General features: G+C 32.1%; 1 protein-coding gene across 1 annotated transcript in view; it reads left to right on the forward strand.

Moving 5' to 3' along the window:
• Positions 1–22,019, forward strand: part of LOC129220697 (aftiphilin-like) — a 37,973-nt gene extending 15,954 nt beyond the window's left edge. Inside the window, exons 4-7 of the mRNA XM_054855127.1 lie at positions 4,203–4,323; positions 9,582–9,695; positions 14,325–14,469; positions 21,784–22,019. Of these exons, the coding sequence (XP_054711102.1) occupies positions 4,203–4,323; positions 9,582–9,695; positions 14,325–14,469; positions 21,784–22,019 (616 nt within the window). The remainder of the gene's footprint in view (positions 1–4,202; positions 4,324–9,581; positions 9,696–14,324; positions 14,470–21,783) is intronic.
• Positions 22,020–22,751: the final 732 nt, after the last annotated feature.

The raw sequence follows: 22,751 nt of genomic DNA on the forward strand, positions 1-22,751 counted from the left end.
CTTAAAACAATGACCCCTTGTCCTATTTTCAGTGCTAAACTTCAGCCCCGTAACATCTTTCATTTTAATAAATTTAAACAACTGAATCATGTCCCCTCGGTCTCTTCTTTGCTCAAGACCGTACATTTTCAACCTTCTAAGCCTGGAATCATAGTCTAAGTGAGAAAGTCCATTTATTAGCCTTGTAGCTCGCCTTTGAACCCTTTTCAATATATTAATGTCTTTCTTAAGATAAGGAGACCAAAACTGAACAGCATACTCCAAATGAGGTCTTACCAAACTTCTATATAAGGGCAGACGAACTTCTTTAGATTTGTTTGAAATAGATCTATTGATAAACCCAAGCATCTTATTGGCCTTGTTACTAGCAATGCTGCACTGTTGGCTAAACTTTAAATCCTGACTTATTAAGACCCCCAGATCAGTAACTTTGTCTGCCTGACTAATGACTGAACCTTGCAAATAATAACTTGTACACTTATTTCCATGCCCTAAATGTAGCACTTGACATTTCCCAACATTAACAGCCATACCCCATTTATCAGCCCACTCCGTAATATGATCTAGATCCTCTTGCAGCTGTTTTGCTTGTTCTTCATTATCTATAGTCCCCATAACTTTGACATCATCAGCAAAACAATTCATGTTCCCAGAAATATTTTTGTGAATATCGTTCATAAAAACAATGAACAAAACAGGACCTAACACTGATCCTTGAGGAACCCCACTTAAAACCTCACTCCAATTAGAATAATTTTCCCTTACAACTACCCGTTGTTTCCTTCTGGTCAGCCAGTTTTTTACCCAAATGAAAGTTTTCCCTCCTACTCCTATATCAGCTAATTTGCTAAGTAGAACAACATGCGGTACCTTATCGAAAGCTTTTTGAAAATCAATGTAAACAACATCTACAGGCTTCTTATTGTCCAAAGCCATGGTAACTTTGTCATAGAAATGTAATGAATTAGTTGCACAAGATTTGCCTTTCCTGAAACCGTACTGAAAACTAGTCAATAGATTATTAGTCTCTAGAAAATTTACTATCTTAATTTTTATCAATGTTTCAAAAATTTTGCAAACTACCGAAGTTAGACTCACAGGTCTATAATTTCCTGCACTCCCTTTAGACCCTTTCTTGAAGAGCGGTGTAATGTTAGCCAGCTTCCAGTCCTCTGGCACTGTCCCCAAGTTATAAGAAGCATTGAAAATATTTACGATTACATCTGCTAATTCCTCCGCACATTCAACTAAAATTTTTGGATAAATATTATCAGGTCTCGGAGCCTTAGTCTCTTTAATTTTTTTCAAATGAAGTAAAACGTCATCCCTGGAAAATACAAAGTCCTCAAGCTGTACTATAGCTTGTGTCTTGTTGGTGTCAACTGTTGAGATACAGTTATCGTATATACTTATTTATTTATTACTCCTTTCACAAGTGTCTCAAATACTAATTGTTTAAGTATATTTAATTTTTTAATATTGTGTTTTAGTTTGTTTTAGTAGGACAAGGAGTCATGTCACTCAATAAATTCTCACCTCCATTACCTAAACACGAAATGCCATTCCTCATTAACATGTGGCAGTAATGACATCAAATTTTATTTCCCATGATACAAGCGAGCTTCCTAGTTTATTTTCAGCCATAGTTGAAGTGAGTTTTTTGACAAAGAACAAGAAGATAGATTTTGCTTTAAAAACATAGTGTGGTTATTCTGACTCTCATCTCCGTGAACTTGAATTTCAGAGATGTAAATTAATGTAAAAAAAGAAGTGAACATGTTTTCATTTGCTTAACATGTGTGGATTGTAGCAACAAAGAAAAAAAAAATCCCTGAAAAATGTATCTATTAGGCCTATATGAATGGAAAATTCCTCACCTCCGTGACAGACCTTATCAATGTCATTATTTCTGAGGTGAAGATAAATGATGGAAGGGAAATACACCAATAAAAGGCATTCTACCAAAATTATAAATTGCCAGTATATCCTAAAATTTACTAAATAGTATTTTTTAACATACATTTGAAACTACTAACTAAGCCATACTTTAATTAATAGAGCTTAATATTATATTCCCACTAATCATTAAAATAGCTGATTGTTTGCACAATTAACAAAATTACTGCTATGATTTTAAGTTGGTCTCGATTTTTAAATATTAAAAGTTTTTTTCTTCTTTTTTTATTTCCGTGAACAAGGTATTTTTTTATTATTTTTATTTTGAGTAAAATAATTGGAACATGGCTGGGCCATTGTTTATGGTTACTTCTAGTAGGTAACACTTTCATGTAAGAATGAAAAAAAAAAAGGTTTTGAAATTGAAAAATATTTGCATTCAAAAGTGACGTTTTCTGGAGAATGACCCATATGAGGGAAGGGGTTCCAGAAGCTTACCCCCGAAAATTTTTCAATATTACAGTTACAAAACCGCAATTTTTGACTACCTTTGATAACATTAGTGGGAAAAAAGGTTCGGGGGCCCTTATTCGGGAATTTTTAGAAACTGAAGTCAAAAACAAGGTTATATGCCATTTTTAGTTATGTGAGAGAAAGGTTTCTGGTTCACAGCAACTCTCCTCAGGTACTTTTTGGAAATTGGAGTCCTTAATAAAATTTTAGACGATCTTTAATGCGGTTGGTGATGGTAGTGGGGAGGGGGCCAAGGATGATTTGATGAAAGAACAAATTTCTGCTCAAAAGTAATGTTTAATTAAAGATTTTTTTTCAAAATATATATTTTTTTTTTCATAAGAAAAAAATGTTTTATTTTACAAAAGTCCTTCCATGATTTTTCACAGGGTTCCTTTTTTGTGAAAAATGAAAGAATTTTGTGAAAAGTCGAATAATTTTGTGATAATGAAAATTCAAAATTTATACATATAGTAATGCATTGGGGGGGGGGGGGGGGGGGGGGGCAAGGTGCCATTGAAGTTTTTGAGAGTTGTTTTTAAGAGTATTTTTCTCTTTTTCAAATGGGCGAATGAAATTTTTTCAAAGTCAAATGAACTTGCAAATGAATTTTTCTAACACCTGTTCAAATCATTTTATAATTAAAATTAGAGACGTACGAAGTAGCACTTTGGCCGAGTCGCCGTGTACCGAGTACTCAGCCTTTCACTACTCGGCCGAGTTACTGGGTACTAATTATGTTTTAAGAAGAACTACCGACACACAGGTGATGAATTCTGAACTTATTGGAATAGTAGTATAGACCTCCTTGTCTATATATTAGTTTTTGAAACTAAATTCCTGCTGAAATTTAATTACGCACTATTTAAAAAATTTTGTTTATGTGAAAAATTTTACAAAACAATTATTTTTAAAATTAAAAATAAGTAAATAAAAGGTATGATTAATCAAGTTGGAATTAAAACAAATTATACCAATCTGTTATTGTTCTAGTCCGCCAAACATAAATAGTTTTTAAAAGCAAATAAAACAAATGTGCAGGAACGCTGCAGACACATGTTTCTGCGTTACAAGGAACATCTTTTTCAGTGCGTAAAATGTGAACTAAAGAACGTAAAGACATTCAACAAAAAAATCCGACTTTTGTCGGATGCCTTTAAATCCATGAGCTCACATTTTGTGCAGTGAAAAAGGAATTCCTTGTAGTGCCAAAACAGGTGTCTGCAGTGTTCCTGCACTGTGCTTTTAAAATTATTTTATTTCCTTTTATTTTTTAAGCAAAGGTATTTTTGTTTCTTATAAATAATTTTTTTACAGCAAAAATCCATTTTTAATGTAAAAATTCCATATTTTCTATACTTCTCTTTTTTTGCACAATTTTTAATAAATAAGTTTTATTAACTTTAGGGACAATAAAATAAAGATTTATTCCATTGAAGCATTACAAACTTCATTATTCTCAAAATTTAAATTTGACTTGTAAAGGATTGCAGAATATTATATATGTTTGCACTTTTTTATAAATTTTAATATCTGTCTTGGACAATATTCAATTTTTTGCAACTACTCGGTATTGGCCGAGTATCTGATCAAAATTTGGCCGAGTGCCGAGTACTCGACAACTCGGCCGAGTACCGAGTAGTTACCGAGTACTCGGTATGTCTCTAATTAAAAGTAATGTAATTTTCTTGATGTGTGGTATTTGAAATCATATATATATTGAATGATTTAAAGGTGTAGCATAATTGGCATAATGTATGCGCATTACTAACATATTTATTTTTCTTTAAAAGTCATAGATTATGGGAAAAGCTACATGAAGTCGAACCTACTCCTAGTGCAAGATTTCAATGGGGTGTTTCTCAATCTTTCCAGCAGCTACTACGCTCTGTAAACGTGGATTATCATAGTATTGTAAGCACTTTATAACATTTTTAATAAATAATTTTGTGAGTACATTTTGATCAATTGTATGTTTTTTATCTTATATGTAGAACCAAGTTCTAAGATTCGTAAAAATTTTCGAATTTTGATGGATTCGGACATTTTGAGGTCTATTTTGACCTTTTCTGAAGATGTCTGTCTGTGTGTCCCCGTTTTTGTTTTGTGGCTGCTATGGAGCAAAAGTTATTGCATGAAATTAAACAAAATTTTTCTCAATGTGCCCCATGAGTGGTGCCTATTGGTTTTTGGCTCCAATTCTTCAAAGGGGGGGGGGGGGGTTAACAATTGAACATTTTTCCTACTGTTTATGCCCTTTATATTTCTCATTACTTGGTACTGCTATATTTTGAGAAGTAAAGAACTCAGGGTTCGTACGCTACGGGAAAATCTGGAATTGTCACGGAAAATGACGTAGTCAAAAATGTCAGAGAAAAGTCAGGGAGTTTTCCAAATGTGCCCACTAAATTTTTCTTTTCCCAATTTTTTCCCATGGAATTTTGATTTATGAGATCTAATCTTTCTTTTTATCAATGTTTTTTAAAAAAATTTTAAGGCAAAATGACGCTGGCAATAAAAAAAAAAGTGGCGACCAAATAAAACTTCAGCAGCCGCCATTTTTGGCTCTCAGTAGTTCCCAAGGAAAAAAATTCTCTGGTGAACAGGAATTATGCACAAACTCAACGGGAGAAAACAATTTACTGCTTCAGAAGCACAACCTGAAGATGGGAGGGTACATCGGGGAACTTTTTTTTTTTTTTTTTTTTGAGCGAAAAATCATTTCAGCTACGTGTGAAACGTAGTCGCCATTTTTGGTCACTCACAAAATGGAAGTAGACACGATCCTAAAATGCCTAAGTTTCCAAAAACAAAGCAGAATTGGATATTTTCTTTAATTGCAAACTAATGAAAATAACTCAAAATGGTCTGCAAAATTTTTTTTTATTATTATTATTTTAAGTAATTTTCTTTAGAAGTGAAAAATTTTGTTCTTAAAACTTAATCTTATCCTCATTGCATTGGACGCAAATGTGATAACTTTTCAACTGAATTGTAGTGTCATGAAGATTTATTATTTTTTAGTTGTCTTCATGCGACAAATTAAAAAAAATTGTTTCTTTTTTTTTTTTGGACGTAGCCGCCATATTTGGTCATTCCCAAGATGGAAGTTCACAAGACTTTTTATGTGCCTAAGTTCCCGAAAATGGCATTGGATGATAATTGCAATGCAAACTATTGAAAACAACACAAAATGTGTCCTTTTTTTGCCGGATAATTCATAATTATTTTCTGGAAAAATGCAAAATTTAATCTTCAGAACATTTTTTTGTTCTAATTGATTTAGACTCTTATGTGCTAAATACTAACTACAGTCAATTCGCAATAACTCTAATCTAAAGGGACCGACATAAAGCTTCGACTTATCGGAAGTTTGACTTACCGCTAGTTTCGGTTTTCGACATTTTAATATTAAAAACCATTGAATATTTTAATTAATATGTACATATAACAGAAAAAAATCACAGAACTTAAAAGTTTTTAAGCACAATTATATGCACAGTGTAATCAAAAATATTGAGAGAAAAAAATCAAAATTTCTTTTCTTTTTAATAGGATAGGGTGTGATAAGGCAAAGACTTTTAAAAACTGGTTACAGAAAGCAAATTAGAAGGTGTTTAGATTTTTAAAATTAACAAGAACAAGCCACGTTGTGAAAACTCCATTAGTTAGCTCCAAACTAATTTATAAATGAATTAACTAATAAATATTAGTTATTTTAAGAAGCTATTAATAATTAGTAGTTTGCATACAATCCTCCTAAACTCCTTGATTCTTTATCAATAAACAAGATCTATATTCAAAATTGCACATTTTAACATGTCTTTAATCAATTATGTATTGTGGACATTTCTATGATGATCACATGTGAAAATTTACTGAATTGATTGTTATTGTCACTATTGACAATACCAGAGTTTCAAGAATCTAATCTGAGAATAACAATATAATGTGAAGCAATGAAATTTGAGTAGAAGTCTAGTAGTTGTTATCTTCTCTTTGGGAATTGAAATGGAGGGGCTGTAATTGTAATCTTTGAGTTAAAGATATGATTTGATATAGTTTCAAAATATTTGTATTTAATTTTCATTGCAACATATTATTTTTGATACAGCTTGATATTGCTTTCATTTACTTACTGTTTATATTGAAAACAAGTACAATTTGTCTTATGTTTTTTCCATGATATTACTTGTTTAACAAAACACAGGTAAATGTTCAGTTTTTATGTTTGAAAAGTGCTCATTTTTGTGTTATTTATTTTAAAATAGTGTTTACTAGTGCTAGTTTGTGCTCATGATCAAATGGTGATGCACCATTAATATTATTACAAAGTTTTCTCTGTTGGAAAATGGTGAACATCATTCAACTTAACCTGGCAGCATTGTGAAGGCTGGTTCTTATCACCAGTTACAGGGCTCCCAAATGGTCCGCTTTTCCCGCCAAAGTCCGCTTTATACCACTTTTTAACATTTTGGTCTGATTAGTCTGCTTTTATATTGTTTTTACTTAAAAATCAGCTTTTAAAAAAGTTTTCATTGCGTTAAAAGATACTGTGTACTGATGTCTGTTACGCCCAAACGCGCTGCCTTGGCGCCTTTTTTCTATTGAACGGTGTTATTTCGATTTAGATTGAGGTTATTACTTCTCCTTCAACTGCTGCACCATGGAAATCTAGTAAATGGAGAGTTTTGGGGGAGGAGTTATGACGTCAAATCGAAGCAAGATGCTACCAATATTTCTCCAGCGTTCAAGTACGCCCTTGAAAAACCTTGAAAAGTACTTGAAAAAAAAATTTCATTTTCAAGTGCTTGAAAACTTTTTGTGCTTAAATATTTTTCAAGATTAAATTATCAGTGCAGTTTTCTGAACTTGTGTTCGGTATGCAGCATCGTGAAAAATTGCTTCCTGTGTTTGCGAGTTTAATCTTTCTGCATCTTGTTAATATTTTCATATTATTGACAACCAGAAGTAATTTTAACAAACATTACATTAGATTGGGTTATTTTAAGTTTAGTTTCAATAGATAATTAGCTACTTTTTTTTGGAACTATGGCAACATTAAACTTACTCGGACTTCGCCGAATATTGCTTGTCGTTTTGAGATTTCAATCTCTTTGTTTAATTTTAGTTTTGTTTAGTTTTAATAAATAATAAATACATTTATTTTTGAAAACATGCCAACAGTGAAAGTATTTCGCAAAAATTTTATTCTCGTGTTCGAATTTTAATCCTTTTGCATCTTGGAATTCTTTTAATAATTTTGGAAACTGAAAGCTATTTTGATATGTGCTACCTCATATTATAATATTTAATTTTATTTTTAAAAAACTAAAAACAATTACTTTTGTATTTCTTTATATCCTTATTTAGTATTGAAAATACTCGTAATGAGTATTTTCAATTTGAAAATACAGCTCTATGAATCTGAACTTGCACAATTGTTGATTGCATTAAGTTATTCAGTTAATTAGACTCAAATTTACATTCAGTGTATTTATCACTTAGCAGCATTTGCATATTTTTGGGTGTGGCGACTTCAATAAAATATTTTCTTTCTTACTAATTTTTGTATATACAGTCTAGTCTGCTTATTGGAATATGGGATAAAATAATAGCCATTTTTAATATAATACAATTTCTGTGCACTACTTTTTGTGCATATTTTTTTACCCCGGATTATGGAACATCCCACTCATTATAATACTTTTTCGTGGTAAACTGCCAATTTCATTAAGCGGGCTCTACTGTACTTGAAGTCAGTTACAAACCTTGATGGCAGAACAACTAAATAGATACATATGAATAAATGATTTGGATACTTAGCATACTAATAAATGATTTGCAAACGTCTAGTGTTTCAGAACTTAGGCAGTAGCATTGCCAGAAACTACCTCCTGGGTTGAGTGTTGGTAATAAATTCTCATATTTATATAAACTACCATATTAGGGTTGGAAATATGTATTAAAAACGAGCTCTATGGGGGGGGGGACTCCTTCATGGCCTCTAAACTATATCTTCTTGTCTTTCAGCACCTTTGTATCAAAATTAATTCTGTTTAAACTGGTTACGCAATTTTTTTTGTAAATGACTATATGGTAAGATGTTTACTGTGATAACTGTATCTAAAAGGTCTTAACTAGGTATGCACTGATTCAGCAGTCAATTAGCCGATTATTTATAATCAGCCAGTTTTCAGCTGTTAATTAAAAGAAAATTTATTTTTCAATTAAAATTACTCTAAGATCCTTAGTTACATGCTTGCTTGTCACCCCCCCCCCCCCCATACAAATGTTTGTAAATGATACAATCCAATGGATAAAAAGTTCAGTTGTGCAGAAAATGATAAAGAATTGTATCATTAAAAATCATTATTATGGTTGAATAATGAATTATGTTCACGGATTTAGCAGCAGGCAGCTAATTTGCCTTTTGGTGTTTCCCTGGGTTTAACTATGAATGGTCCTCCAAAGATCCTCTTTTTGATCGTGACTGGTACTCTTTAGTCCCCTTTTTGATTGAATGTGGTCCTTTTTCAGGGCCGTATACAAGGGGAGGTCTTAGGGTTCACCCTCCCCCCCCCCAAAAAAAAAGTTTGGTTTCAGTTTGACATTTAAATGTTCGTTTATATTTTAAAATTTCCAAAAAATATTGTTCCAAAACTTAAATGTCTTTCATATGTATATTAATTGAATAAAACGCTTTCATTATAGATAACCCGATGACTTGAACATTAGCACAAATAGCGCAAAGCTTTGCATGAAAGTTTTTAAACCTTCCCCGAAATTATTTTCTGGTTATAGCCCTGTCCTCTTTTACCCTTTTCTTTGGCTAAAATGTGTTGGGAGCCCTGCAGTTAAGACCTAATCTGCATTAACCAGGTTCTAATATTAATAAACCTGGTTAATGCAAGTCCTAATCACAGCATTTACATGCTATTAGGTTATGTTTGCCGCGACTATAGTTAGAAGCATTTAATTGAAGGTTTGTGTGGAATATGTAACTGTAATAATAAAAAATTACTTTATATAATTTTATTTGCTTTCTATAACCTGACTTTTTTATTTGAGAAAGGTATGTATTGAACTTTTCATAATTCAAAATTGCTATGCATTTAATTCTAAATTTTCAAAATGTTTGACATTTTTAAAAATAATTTAAATTTTTATAGCTGCGCACGTCGTCCGTCCCGATTTTCGCTTCAGGCCTAAGCCTTCTAGAGCCAGTGAAAGGCCTCTCAAATTCAGCTAACCAAGAACCAGAAGACAGAAATCAAAGTCCTAGAGTTAGTATAAGTTTTCTTAAATTAAGTTTGTTTGTTAGTATATGCTGATTGATAAGAGCCTGTCCATAAATGATGTCAGTTTTTTTCCCATCATTGTGGACCCCCTTCCCTTTTTTTGTCATGCTTCACTTACCCCCCCCCCCTTCCTTTGTCAAAATTTCCCGAAACCCTTTTCCCTTACAAAGCCTGACATAGTTTGTGGACAGCCCTGAAGAAGAATGATCATGCAACTGGAAAATCTATAATTTTCATTTTTAATGACTGTGTAAAAGCAAGGGCCATCGTGGGCGAGTTGCGAGAGTGCTTGCTTTGTATGCCTGAGGTTTTGAGCTTAATCCCCACCGGGGTGTTTCGGGTGTTATTTCCTCTCTCTTGAAATATGAATCTTTCTTATGTTATCCTGTTTGTAAATAAAAATAGTACTGTGCTATGCTGCCTTGGGCAGGCAAAGGGCAGTAACTGCAAATTTTTTATTCTTTTGCATTTTTGTCATCTGTTGTACATTAGCTTTATTTTCCAAGCTTGCTTATTTGGTTTCTGCTGAAAAAAAAAGTTCAATTCAAATTCAAATCTTTCCCCATTGTTGGTATTGAACCCAAAACGCGTTTCTTCAAATATCTCGATAAATTCATTTCTGCAGATACTGCCATTTACTTGTCCACAGCAGTATGGCTTATTAGAAGTCTTACGGAAGTATGACTTAATAGAATGGGTTTCATTGCTCCTTGTGAGCCAATGATACTCCTCTTTCCTACAGATGTAGGACAAGATAACAAACAAACTTATTTAAATATTTTTTAATTAAGTCATTTTTTTCCCTGATTTAGTAATGCAAAAGATTTTTCGCTTTTTGTTTTATATGCAAAATACAGTTGAGCTTGCTTGTAGCACTAACTATTTTAACTAGAACCCGGATTAAGCAAGGAAATCAGAAAGATTTAGTTGGTTCAATGTTAAGTCTATGGGTGCATAATTTGCCTTGAGCAGAGAAAGCCCCACTTAAAGTTAGAAATATTTTTATGATTCATAAAATTTCTGCTGACTTCCTGCTCAGCTTATTCTTTTTTAAAAATTCCATTAACATTCTGAAATCAGCCGAAAGTTAATGATGAAACATGAGTCATAAATCATAAGAACTAGTGATGACCTCTATAAAAAATTGTTTAGTAGCATAAGTAAGCATGTATTGCGAATATAATGCTAATATTTCAGAAGCATCAGGCTGTTTCTAAAATTTTTACAAATCAGTTTATCAATTTTCTTGATCAGTGACAAAAACGGGTGTTTTTGTAGGCAACAGTTGTTATAGAAGAAAAATAATTTTTTGTTCAAAAAATCAAGTCCACTTTTGATAATAAATAAAAACAAAAAATAAATAAATAAATAAATCCTCATAAGCAAACTTTTTTAAAAACATTTTTTGGTAACATTAGCATTTAAAATTTAAAATCAATAATTTCTGTTGCTGAAAAAAATACTTCTAGTAAAAAATTTTTATTCATGAAATTTGTTGTTTTTCAAATGGAAATTTCCATTTTTTTAACATCACAGTTTAATAAGATGACCTGCACTTCATTTTAATAGAATAATTGATTTGCTTTTTATTTTTTTTCAAATATGAATTCCTTAATATTATAAAGCAGGGGTTATCAACCTTTCAGTTCTCTATGCCCACCCCTGTACCTCACTATACATGTACAGTGAAACCTGTGTATAACGATACTGTTTATAGCGATAACCTGTCTATAACAATATTTATTTTGGCCCCGGCAAAATGTCAGCAAGAATAATCAAAAGGTCTGTAACGATAACATGTCAATTACGATATTTTTTTTAGGTCCCAACAGTATCATTGTAGACAGATTTTACTGTGTGTGGTTAATAGAAGTAATACAATAGGAAACTGAAGCTGGTTATTAAAGTTAAAATCTAGATAATTTCAATTGAACTTCACATCACGAAACTTTTTGTTAACATGTTATTAGAACATATAAAATCCACAAAGCAAGGGAAAAATTCTGATTTTTTTTGTGTGATGATATTGGATATAGCAGAGGTTTGCGTGCTCATCAGTCACTTTCATACCATTAAGGAGAGGGCTGGCATTGTTACTTAACAATATTCACCACAAATTAAGAAAAACTTTTAAATTTTTTTCTTTTATACACTTGTGTCTCTCTTGAAATTCTTGTATGTCGCCTAGGGACAGGGCCCAATTAACCTCTGAAGTTAGGGAAAGCTAAGTCTCATTTCAGGTCCCCCCCCCCCCACATTTTGTTTTCAGTATATATTTCTAAAACTTCTATGCACATTGAAACAAAACTCACTAATACTATATATATTATTTCCAAAAACAACTTCCAAGTAAAAGTTTATCCCCCCCCCCAGATACATTAAACTTTTGTACATTACATATTTTTGTACTCCCATTCGCAGCAGATAAGGGAGGTTATAGTTGTTTCAGATTTATCCCTTCATAAAATTTATCAAGTGTGATAAAAGTAGATTGTTACACATTGGGGCAAGTTCCACAGATGAAAATAGCTTGCTATCACATTTATAAACTGTATCCTAACTTTTTTAAATCCTTCAAAAATTTTATTTAGCTAGTTCTAATATTTGAATTTTTAAAAAAATACATTCAAATGCTGAAACTGATATTTTTAAGTCATTTTATCGCCCCCTGTTAATAATTCTAAGGGGAAGCTCAAGCTTCTTGAACCTTTTCGGTAATCAGGCCCTGCCTGGGGGGGGGGCACACACCCCAGTTTGAAAACACTAGTATAAAGCAGGGGTCTGGCCAGAAGATATTTGGGTCCGTTAACGGACCCTTCACAAAAATCCGATCAACCAAAACGGACCTTTCACAAAATCCCGATCAAACAAAACGGACCTTTCACAAAATCCCGATCAAACAAAACGGACCCTTCACAAAATTCTGATAAACAAGATCGGATCTGTCACAAATTGTTTATTGAAAGAGCAAATCTGAAAGCAAAATAACGCATAATTCTGTGTATAAACCAATAATTTTTGGAACCTTTTTTTAAGTCAAATTAGAGGGATCAGCTTATACAAAATCGGCTAATTTTGAAAAAAAAAAAAAAAAAATCGGCACTCTTGGGATGCTCCTGCAAGCGATAAATAATTGCTACTGCCAAATAAATATAATGGTTGTTTGTTTTATCACAACTAATTAGCAGCGGTGTTTTTGTTAACTTTTCTGAAAAGGCATTGATAAGCACTTTTCTCCGCTCATGATTTAATAAACAATAATAATATATATCTGCGAAATGAACTTAGTACTGCAAAGGGATAGTAAAGGTGAGGAAAAAATATGATCGCTTCAGATAGTGTTACCAACTTCAAAATTATCACCACTTAGCATCTTTCGTTGAACCTTTATAATGACTTGATTAGAAAATATTCTCATCATTTTGCCAGCTTGTCAATATTTGCGTTTTTATGGTGCGGTGCGATGTTTAATTGTTATTTTGGGAGAAAATTATATGGGTTTTGATTTTTCGATGCTAACACAAGGATGATTAACTTTAAGTAAACTCTTTTAATTACCTTTTTTTTTCTTTAGATGTCTACATTTTGAAAAATGCAATCTTTTAACATCCGATATGAGAATCATATTTTGTTCTTTTTTCAAGCTAACTTAGCTTTATTAGGATTCAAATAAATGAAAAGTCTCTTTATTTCTGTTGGAACTCTCATTTCAAGTTTTTAAAGCAAAATTCCATTTTCTGTTATGAGTCAAAAATTAAAATGCTAAGTAGATCGTTTATTTACTTTTATTTTTTGGGTCAACTGTGTCCACAGATATTAATGATATGTTTATCATAAGACTCTAAAATGCAATTTTAAAATAATTTTATCAAAAATATTTCTTTTACAAGCCGTTTTTATACTTTTGATGCCTTCACTTTGAGAATTGCGATCTCTTTGCATCCGCTATGGGAATCCGATTTTTCGAATTTTTAATGATTATTACGCTTTGTTAAGAGGTAAACAATTGAAATATCTTTTTATTTTTGTTTAAATCACGGAATTTATAAGTTTTAAACGAAATTCTGTACTTTTTAAGAGTGTCTTGGGTCAAAAAGTTGAATGCTGAACCCTATTCTGAATTTTATTTTATTTATTTATATTTTTGTTACAATTATTTTAAGTACTGTACAGAAATATATCTAGTATAATTTAACATAATGTAGAATGGTAGATAAATATTGATACTTGAAAGAGCGACGCCCCCCCCCCCCCCCCCGCCAAATATTAGTAAAAAAAATCCAGAATGATTTTCTCGACGTAGAAGAGGAAAACACTCAACTTTAAGTTTAATTGATGCAGTTTGTGCCATCTCTAAATTCTAAAATTTCGTTTTAACAAAAAGAAAAAAAAAATTTTTTTTTGCGAAATTTTTTGATTTTTCACAAAATTAATTCACTTTTCACAAAATTACTTGATTTTTCTCAAAAAATGGACCTTGTGAAAAATCCTGGACAGACCCCGGTAAAGCATATGTTTCTGTGATAATTCATTGTTTAAGTGCTTCCAAGCTGAATAAGAATGCCTCGTTCGTGGTCTCTAGTAATATTTCAATTTTTTAAATATTTTAACTAGGATCCAATACCACCTGTGGAATTTGATTGGAATAGTAGTGGGCTTGTTAATCCTTTAGATTCTGGACAAGCAGCACTAACTCTGATGGACCTTTCTTTTCTGTCTTCTGCAGAAACCCACACTTCAGTTTCTTCTGGTGATCACAGTAAGTATTCAAAATAAAATAAAAAATCATATGTATCTTTGATAAGGGCCGATTCAAACAGACTCATGTGAGAGCTGTGCTTGACCATTTCTAAGTGTTATAATGGTCGAACCAATCTGCACAAAGTAGGCATACTTAGCGCAATTTTTTTTTTCTGTGTTTCAGATTTCAATCCTTTTGCATCTTGTAATTGTATTTATATTTTTGATGGCTAGACACTCTTTCAATGTATGCTTTTTAAGATAAGCTCTTTTTAAACAATCATGATTGCTTATTGCTTTCATTTGACTGTTTTTGGCGTCCTTTGATTTTATTTTCCCTCCGCCACCCTCCACACCATCACCATCGACCGGCTCCTCACGATGCTGCTCCTATAGCGAAAGCTGTCTCCAGGTTGCATCCATGTCCTACACACACGCGCATACATACACAACTACACACACACACATACACCTACACACACATACACATACATACATGCACACACATACACATACACACATACACAAACACATACACACACGCATACATACAGACACCTACACATACACACAACTACCCACACACTTCTGCCAGCACACAGACACAAAAACACATGCCTACACACACATACACATACTCCCTACACACATACCCCACACACAAACACACACGCCTACATATACACACACTCGTGATTGCGAAAAACGTAATTTGAATTCAAGATGACAAAATTCAAATTAATTTTTTTTTTCTATTTAAGTTAAGTTATACAGTGGCTCCCAAAAGTGTTCGTACACCTACTACTTTCAATGAAATAGGCCCTTATCCATTGGTTAGAATTAATATTTCGGAATAGGTATTTTATTATAAGATCTATGTCTATTTTTAACAAAACTACATAAAAATTTTTAATAAAACATTAAAACTTAATTTTTTAAAAATCAAAAACCAAAAAGTGCCGAAAATTTTACCTCACAAAAGTTTTCGTACACTTTGAAAAAATGTCAAAAAATTAGTAAATAATCTAACTTTTTACAAAGTTATTATTTAGTAGGATATCATGCAGTAACAACAACAGCTTTTAAACGTCTGGGAATAAATTTCATTGTTTTTTTCTTTCTTTTTTTGTGCAATTTCTGAGTAAGTGTTCAGCCGCACTACGAGTCTTACTGTTTCTAGTTCGCTGTTCGTTTCAATGGTGTATTTTCGTAATCTAGCCACCAGATATCTCCAAATATGTTCCATTAAGTTTAAATCTAGCGATTTAGGAGATATTTCCAAGCTTAAGGACAAATTTTGAGGCACCAAACGCGAACGTGTGCTTCTTATCGTTATCTTGATAAAAAAACAAAGTTGTTTCCGATTACCAAATTTTGGGGTAATAGTTTTAAATTGCTTTTTAAAATATTTAAATGAACAGCATAATTTATTATTTCATCAAAAAATTCCAAATTTCCAAGTCCTGATGCTGAGATGCACCCTCACACAAGAACACCTTCACCGTCCTGATTAACCGATCCAACTAAGTTCTTATGATTAAATTCCTCATTTTTTTCTTTCATTTAGAATTATGCAACAATTTAACCCAAAATGTTGAATTTATTTTCGTCTATAAGTAAGACGTTGTTCCAAAACGTATTGAGCTTATTTATCATTGATTTTACGACAGAAGGTGTAAGCTTACTGTTTTTCGCACGAACAAGAAAATTTCTGCGGGGAGAGGTCCCATTTAATCTAGCTAATCAGAGAACTTGGCAAACAATTTTAGGTAAAAATTAAACGTAAAATGTTTCATTCAATTCTGCAAAAACTTTTTCAGCGCTCAAATGTGTATTTTTCATATTTTTTTATGAAAGTAAACCTCTGATCACGCTTTGTTAAGTTTGCCAGTTGACCTTTTCTTAGCTTATTTTCGATTCGATTTTTGTCTTTAAAGCATTTTATCAAGCCCTTCACTATATAATGGTATAAATTAACCAATTTAGAGACATTTCAAACCAATTTACGGCTACTGTGAGGGAAAAAACCAAATTTCGAATCGTGTTTGTTGTTTTTTACGCATACCTGCCATTTTAAAATAATAAGCAGAATATTAGGGAATAAAAACACAAAAAATTAAAGGCAAATGACTTTACAGTATCATTACAATGCAAAAATAATAAAAAAACCACATATGATAATTTTAATTATGAATTCATTCGAAACTAGTTCAATGTACGATGACTTTTGTGGCGTATTTTTTCTCTGTCTCTTCGTTTTTTGACAAATTTCAAAAATGAAATCTGGCAATATTCTAAAAAAAAAACTACTGGGCTTTATTCACAATGGCATAGGAATGGTGTGAAAAAAAATTGGACTTCATATTCGAATTCAGTTTTGCGTTATTTTGGTTTTACTACAAAATTTCAAGGTGTACGAACACTTTTGGGATCCACTGTATATATACAGGGGCGGACTGGCTGACTTTGGCCCAGTCGGAAAAAGAATATTTTTGCCCACTTCCGTAAATTAGTTGAGCAAAGTCATTAAACTACTACTAGTTCCTATATTTCTTTAAGTTCCTAAATTAAGATTTAAAGTTCTAAAATAGAAAATTGCGAAACGTAAAATATAGCTAACACTGACACATTTTTTATGTGCCTTGAAAGGATACTTATGGTTTTTAGCCTGAAAAGGCACATCTTTAGGCTTCTACACTGACAACATAGGAAGGTCACGAGGAAAGAGATGAGGAACCAGGTAAATCATCCCGGAGATTTTTTGGAATTGGTTGATCTATATAGGCCTAAGAAAAGAATCGGGACACGGGGTTCTAGTTCTTTTCCTAGTGATATTTTCAAAGTTGATGTCAAAAAAGGCAATTTTACAATTTTCGGTAGCGTTAAAGGAGAGGGAAAACAAGGAGTTCCCCCAGAATTTGTTTTCTTAACTTTTGTTTTTTCTTTTCAAAATTGAAATCCATTTTAGTCTATCTTTGTTTACAATAGAATGTCGGGGGCTCTTCCCAGAAATTCTCCGAAATCGGAAGTTTTAGAAATGAAATTTTAGGCTTCCCTTAGTAAAATTAATGAAACAGCATAGCTCTCTACAAAAACATTTAGAGTTTGAACTATCAAAAAACGCAAAACTAACTTTGGTCACGTTTGGGAGGATTGGGAGTGATCTCATTTGGAAGTATTTAAAAACTGATGTATACTTGACCCAATTTTAAACTACATTTCGTTACTATAGGGAATCTGGCAGCTCTCCTTCGAAATTTTCCGACATTGAAATTTTAAAAACATAATCTTATAAAATGTTTAGAAACATTGAAATGAAAAGAGAAAGGTTTCCCCCAAGTTTTTTTAGAAGGGCACCGTGCCCTTCCGCTTTTAAGCTAATGTTCGACCGCTGTCCTTGAAACGTCTTTCTTTCGTTTCAATCATTTATCCACAAGAATCTGATTAGAATATATCTGAATGTTTTTTGCATTACCTTTAAAATTAAACATCAAAAAGCTTTTTAATATTTTAAAAATAATTACTATCGAAAACTCTTGAACTTTGTATGTGCCTAGTATACCAAAAATTAAAAGAAGCACTTTTTTTATTCAACAAAACTTCTCTATCCTTTTATCCGTTTTATCTGAAAGCGCACTGCCCCTTTTTTGGTCTAGAGGAAACACTAGTTCTCTCTGGGCATATTTTTCTGAAACTGAAATCAATTTTTGGCTAGAGTGCAAATAAAAGGGTTACAAAGCTCTCACATGGGAAAATTTCTACAAGTGAAATTCTAAGCTATCTTCAGTGACTTTAAGGGAATGCCTAAGGTTCGAAGACTTTGTCTAGCAATTTTTCGATATTTAAAAGGGTCCGGGAAACAAAATGTGTCTAATTTTGAAATTTTTTTTCTATCATTTAAAAAACTTCTCCGTCTTTTTCTGCTTAAAAGGGCGTTTGAATCTTGTTTCTATTTTAATTAGAACGAAAGATATAAATGTTTTTGTTGCATTCTTTTAACTAACATTATATTTGACTTTAAAACTTCAAACGCGTTTCTCTCCATGAGGCAATTTTTCCCGATTTTTTGCATTCAAACTCTTATATGTCAAGAGCTGATAAAGATAAAGTAATGAAATTTGGAGCATATCTTTTTCAAACAGTTAACTATGATTTTTATACGGTGAATTTGAAAAAAAAAAAAAACATTACTTCAAAAAATATGATTTTTTTTAAAAGTATCTTTGAATTTTTCGGAATATTTCTTCAAATATTTTCAATTTTTATTGAATTAATATTTTTTAAAATCGTCGAGTAAAAATAAAAACTTTGATATTTGTGCATGGTTTTTTGAAAAAAATTTTAAAATTGACCAAGAATATTTTGAGTTTTAGCAAGTTAAAGCAACCCTATTTTTATAAGAAAACAATAACTAAATTTAAATATTTTTTTAAATATTTATGTTATGATTTTACGAATCAAACTGATGGTGAATCAGTGCAAAAAATTTCAAAACTCTAAATTGTTTAATACCATTTTTTTTTCAAAATGTGTCCCGGACCATTTTAAATCTGTAATACACAATTTCCTTCTTGGGCCTTGATGCAAGAACCAGGTAAGTCCAGACTCACTCTTTTTTTGGTAAGACCAATAAATAACATTAGTGTCCGATCGAAAGGCTAATATCTTTTCCACATTATTTACTACAAAGCAGAGGTCTAATCTTACATTTGTGACCCGTTGTTGCACCAATTGGAACAACCAATTCTCCGCACGCAAAAATGAATTTTTAAAAAAGGAAAAGTTTGGGCATCAAAGTCCTCAATTGTAAACTTAATACTATCGTGACTTTAAGATTACGAAGGGACCTCATACCTGAAATACCATAGCGACCCATGGTTACCAACTACTCCGCATTTTGCAGAGTTGTTGCGCAGAAATGGCGAAACTCCGCGGATCCACAAAGAAGTTCTTTTGCTCCGCATTTCCCTGCCGAAGTTTTCCAGTTTGCTGTTAAAATTTATTTAACAGCAAACAATTAAATTTATTGTTTGCTGTTAAATTTTGCTGTTTCATCATAACAAACATGTAAATATGGGAAATTAAAGATGCTTATACTCAAAGATTGAAATTGCGTACAAAACTGTTTTATTAATTTAGAAATAATTATTTTCATACTAGTGCTTAAAATAATTATAAAAGCTCTAAGAAAATCAGATAAGTGGTTTTAGTTAATTTTATTGATTTTTATACAAAATTCCAAACTGCTGCGCAAAATTTTAAATTACTCCTCAAAATCAGCACAGATGCTCCTCAAATTGTTTCTCCAAGGTTGGCAACCATGGGACCCCATTAAGTCTAAGTCTGACCCTGATTACAACTAATGTTGCTCAAAAATAAATAAATAAATAAATAAATAAAGAGAAAAAAATCTCCCCCCCCCCCCTGCCTCCTCTGGAACTCAGGTCTATGTTCAGGAACTCGCCTTTCTAAGTTAAAATTTTGTCCTGTTTCAGATTCAGTTCATCGTAGTCCAGACTTGTTTTCCCGATGCAATTCTGAAATGAAAATACTCATATAGCGATAAATTACATTAGACTAGTGAAATTGATTGCCAACTGACAGCATTTAGTTGAATCTGCCTCAACCAGTGAATATCAAGCCAGGGGCATGTACAGAAATTTTTGAGGCTCGTCACAAATGACTTTTACGGGCCCCCCTCCATTTTGTTTACCACTACGTCCCTACTGTATATTTCACTCTTCAATTAAAAGATCTCGGGGCCCCCCTTCAGGCTCGGAACCGGGCCAACAGTTGTTCCTTCTCCCCCCCCTCCCCAACCTTGTGCATGCCGCTGCTCATGTATCAACACCCCAAAGCATGGCCCACACATTTATAGCAGGGCCGGGGCCGCTTTGTCTAGTGGTCCAGACCATTTGTTGTTAATAGACGTACTAATATAAGATTTTTGAAAGCTATTTTTTCGCGTCGGACCCTTTTTCAGGCCACGTCGGACCCTAATTTCTCTGGCCCCCTCCCGTTTCCTCAATGTGGGAGCCATGGACCCCAGAGCTCTAAAAACTAGAGAGAAAGTTGACTAAGAGAAAAAAGCATTCGCACCTGTGGACTTCGGCTATTTACTTTGGCCCCTGGGCTAAGGATGGGAGAAAAATTAACCTGCTTCCAAACACTTTTTTCCCATAGAGTGAACAAATTTCGTTTTTTCTTCTATTATTATGCTTTAAAAAATGTTAGATGTGAATTAAATGTTATTAAGTTCAATAAAAAAATTGCTTAAAGTGGCCCACTTGGCCGTTGGCCCAGTCGGGTATCCCCGACTAGGCGACCTGGCCAGTCCGCCCCTGTATATATATATATATATATATATATATATATATATATATATATATATATATATATATATATATATATATATATATATATATATATATTTTTTTTTTTCTTTTTTTTTTTTTCTTTTTTTTTTTTGTGAGTTTGATTTTAGTCTTTCTTTATTTAACATTTATTACTAATTTTTGAAAAAATATTGAGTTACAAAAGAAAAGCCCTAATTTTTATACTTTTGTTATGTGTTGAACTTCTTATATGACCTTAGGTATTTTTGCCCTTATTATTACTTTCCACATTTTGAGGAAGAAATGCTAGCAACAAAAAATAAAAAATGTAAAAATTAAATCCTTGATATATCATGCACATTGGAATCTCTAAAATAAACCATTCCTTTCTCACAAAATTGCTGATGCACAGTTTATACTCTAGTTTTATACCTTCAAAATAGTGCTCCTCTGGAAATTATCATTATTTCTTCAGTAGTATCTCACTTAACATTTTGGTCAAGGAAAAAAATCCCATCTTGGAATTTTTCTTAGAGTTAACCCTGAGAAACTCGAAAATTTATCAGGAACTTTAAAAAATAAATATGTCTTTATGAATATATAGACCAGCTTTAGGATTTAGTTATTGCTTTTGTTAGGATGAAAATTAAGCTTATGAGGACAGATGTTTCATTTTTACACTCATTAGTATATGTTTCATTTCTTATAAAGGAAAATCTAATGATTCACAAATACTTGACAGACTATATTCTTGAAAAATAAAAAGAAGCAAATGAAAACCCAGTTTTTATTGGTATATTTTAAAGAGGTTTTGTTGTAATAACAGAATTGGAAAAGCAAATGTTTTTTCATTGACTCATAATGTTTCAGTTGTGCCTGTTGCACATCATGCAATTTATAAGTTAGTGAAAATAAATAAATATAGTTTCAAGGATTTATAGAATCCTTATATTGTAATGTTCACATCCAGTTTCTTTTAATTTATTGATTTCTTTTAGGCTTTGAAAATGAATTTTTAAAACCTAACCCAACCCTGTCTCAGTGTGATAATGGCAGTAAAGATCAGATATTAGAGCAACTGCTATCAAAGAATGTCTGTTCTCTCCCAACGTCTCAAGCCTCCCACCGTCCATGTGACCTCAGTAAAGAAGCAATCCATGTTTTGGACCAGTTGCCGGACTTATCATTTATGCTAGCTAAAGTTCTCATGTTTCCTATTTCTAGCAATACTTGACAACCTAAAGATTTTATTTATAATGTATATGGATATATATATATATATATATATATATATATATATATATATATATATATATATATATATATATATATATAATTTTCACTTGTACAGAGATGATGTATTTAATTATAAGTATTAATCGGTGAATAAAGTATAGAGTATTATGTACCCAAGATTTGCATTTTGGGAGTTTTTTCAAATTTTAAGCAACATTCCTTTGTGTGTACTAAGGAAAAAGGATATAACAAATAACATAAATGTAAACAAGTGCAAATCTTTGTTAAAGTTCTCGTAAGTGCTGCCTTTTTCACTTTATAAATATGAAAATCAAATTGTAGTGTTTAATATTTTACATAGCTAAAATTATTGCTATGTTAAGCATCTATAGTTGCGGCATGTCTAACCTGGCAGCATCGTAATGCTGAGATTAGGATCTGCGTAGCATTCTCAATGCTGCCAGGTTAGGTGTGCCCCAACTATACTGCCATGCTAAGCACAAAAGTCGTATCTACACTTTTTATCAAGATTGAGTGGTTCTTTATAAAATATTTTACCTATGCACAATGTTTTATGGTCATTTGTGTATGGGAAATATTTTTAAAAAATTTCGGAAAAAATGGAATCTGAATCAAACATATGGTGGTGTAAAACTGTAAATAGCAGTTTCTCATTTTGCGCTCAGCTGCACATACGACTTTTGTGCTTAGCACGGCAGTATAACTCTAT

The sequence above is a fragment of the Uloborus diversus genome, chromosome 4 (genome assembly GCF_026930045.1).
Source record: "Uloborus diversus isolate 005 chromosome 4, Udiv.v.3.1, whole genome shotgun sequence".
Classification (NCBI taxonomy): domain Eukaryota; kingdom Metazoa; phylum Arthropoda; class Arachnida; order Araneae; family Uloboridae; genus Uloborus; species Uloborus diversus.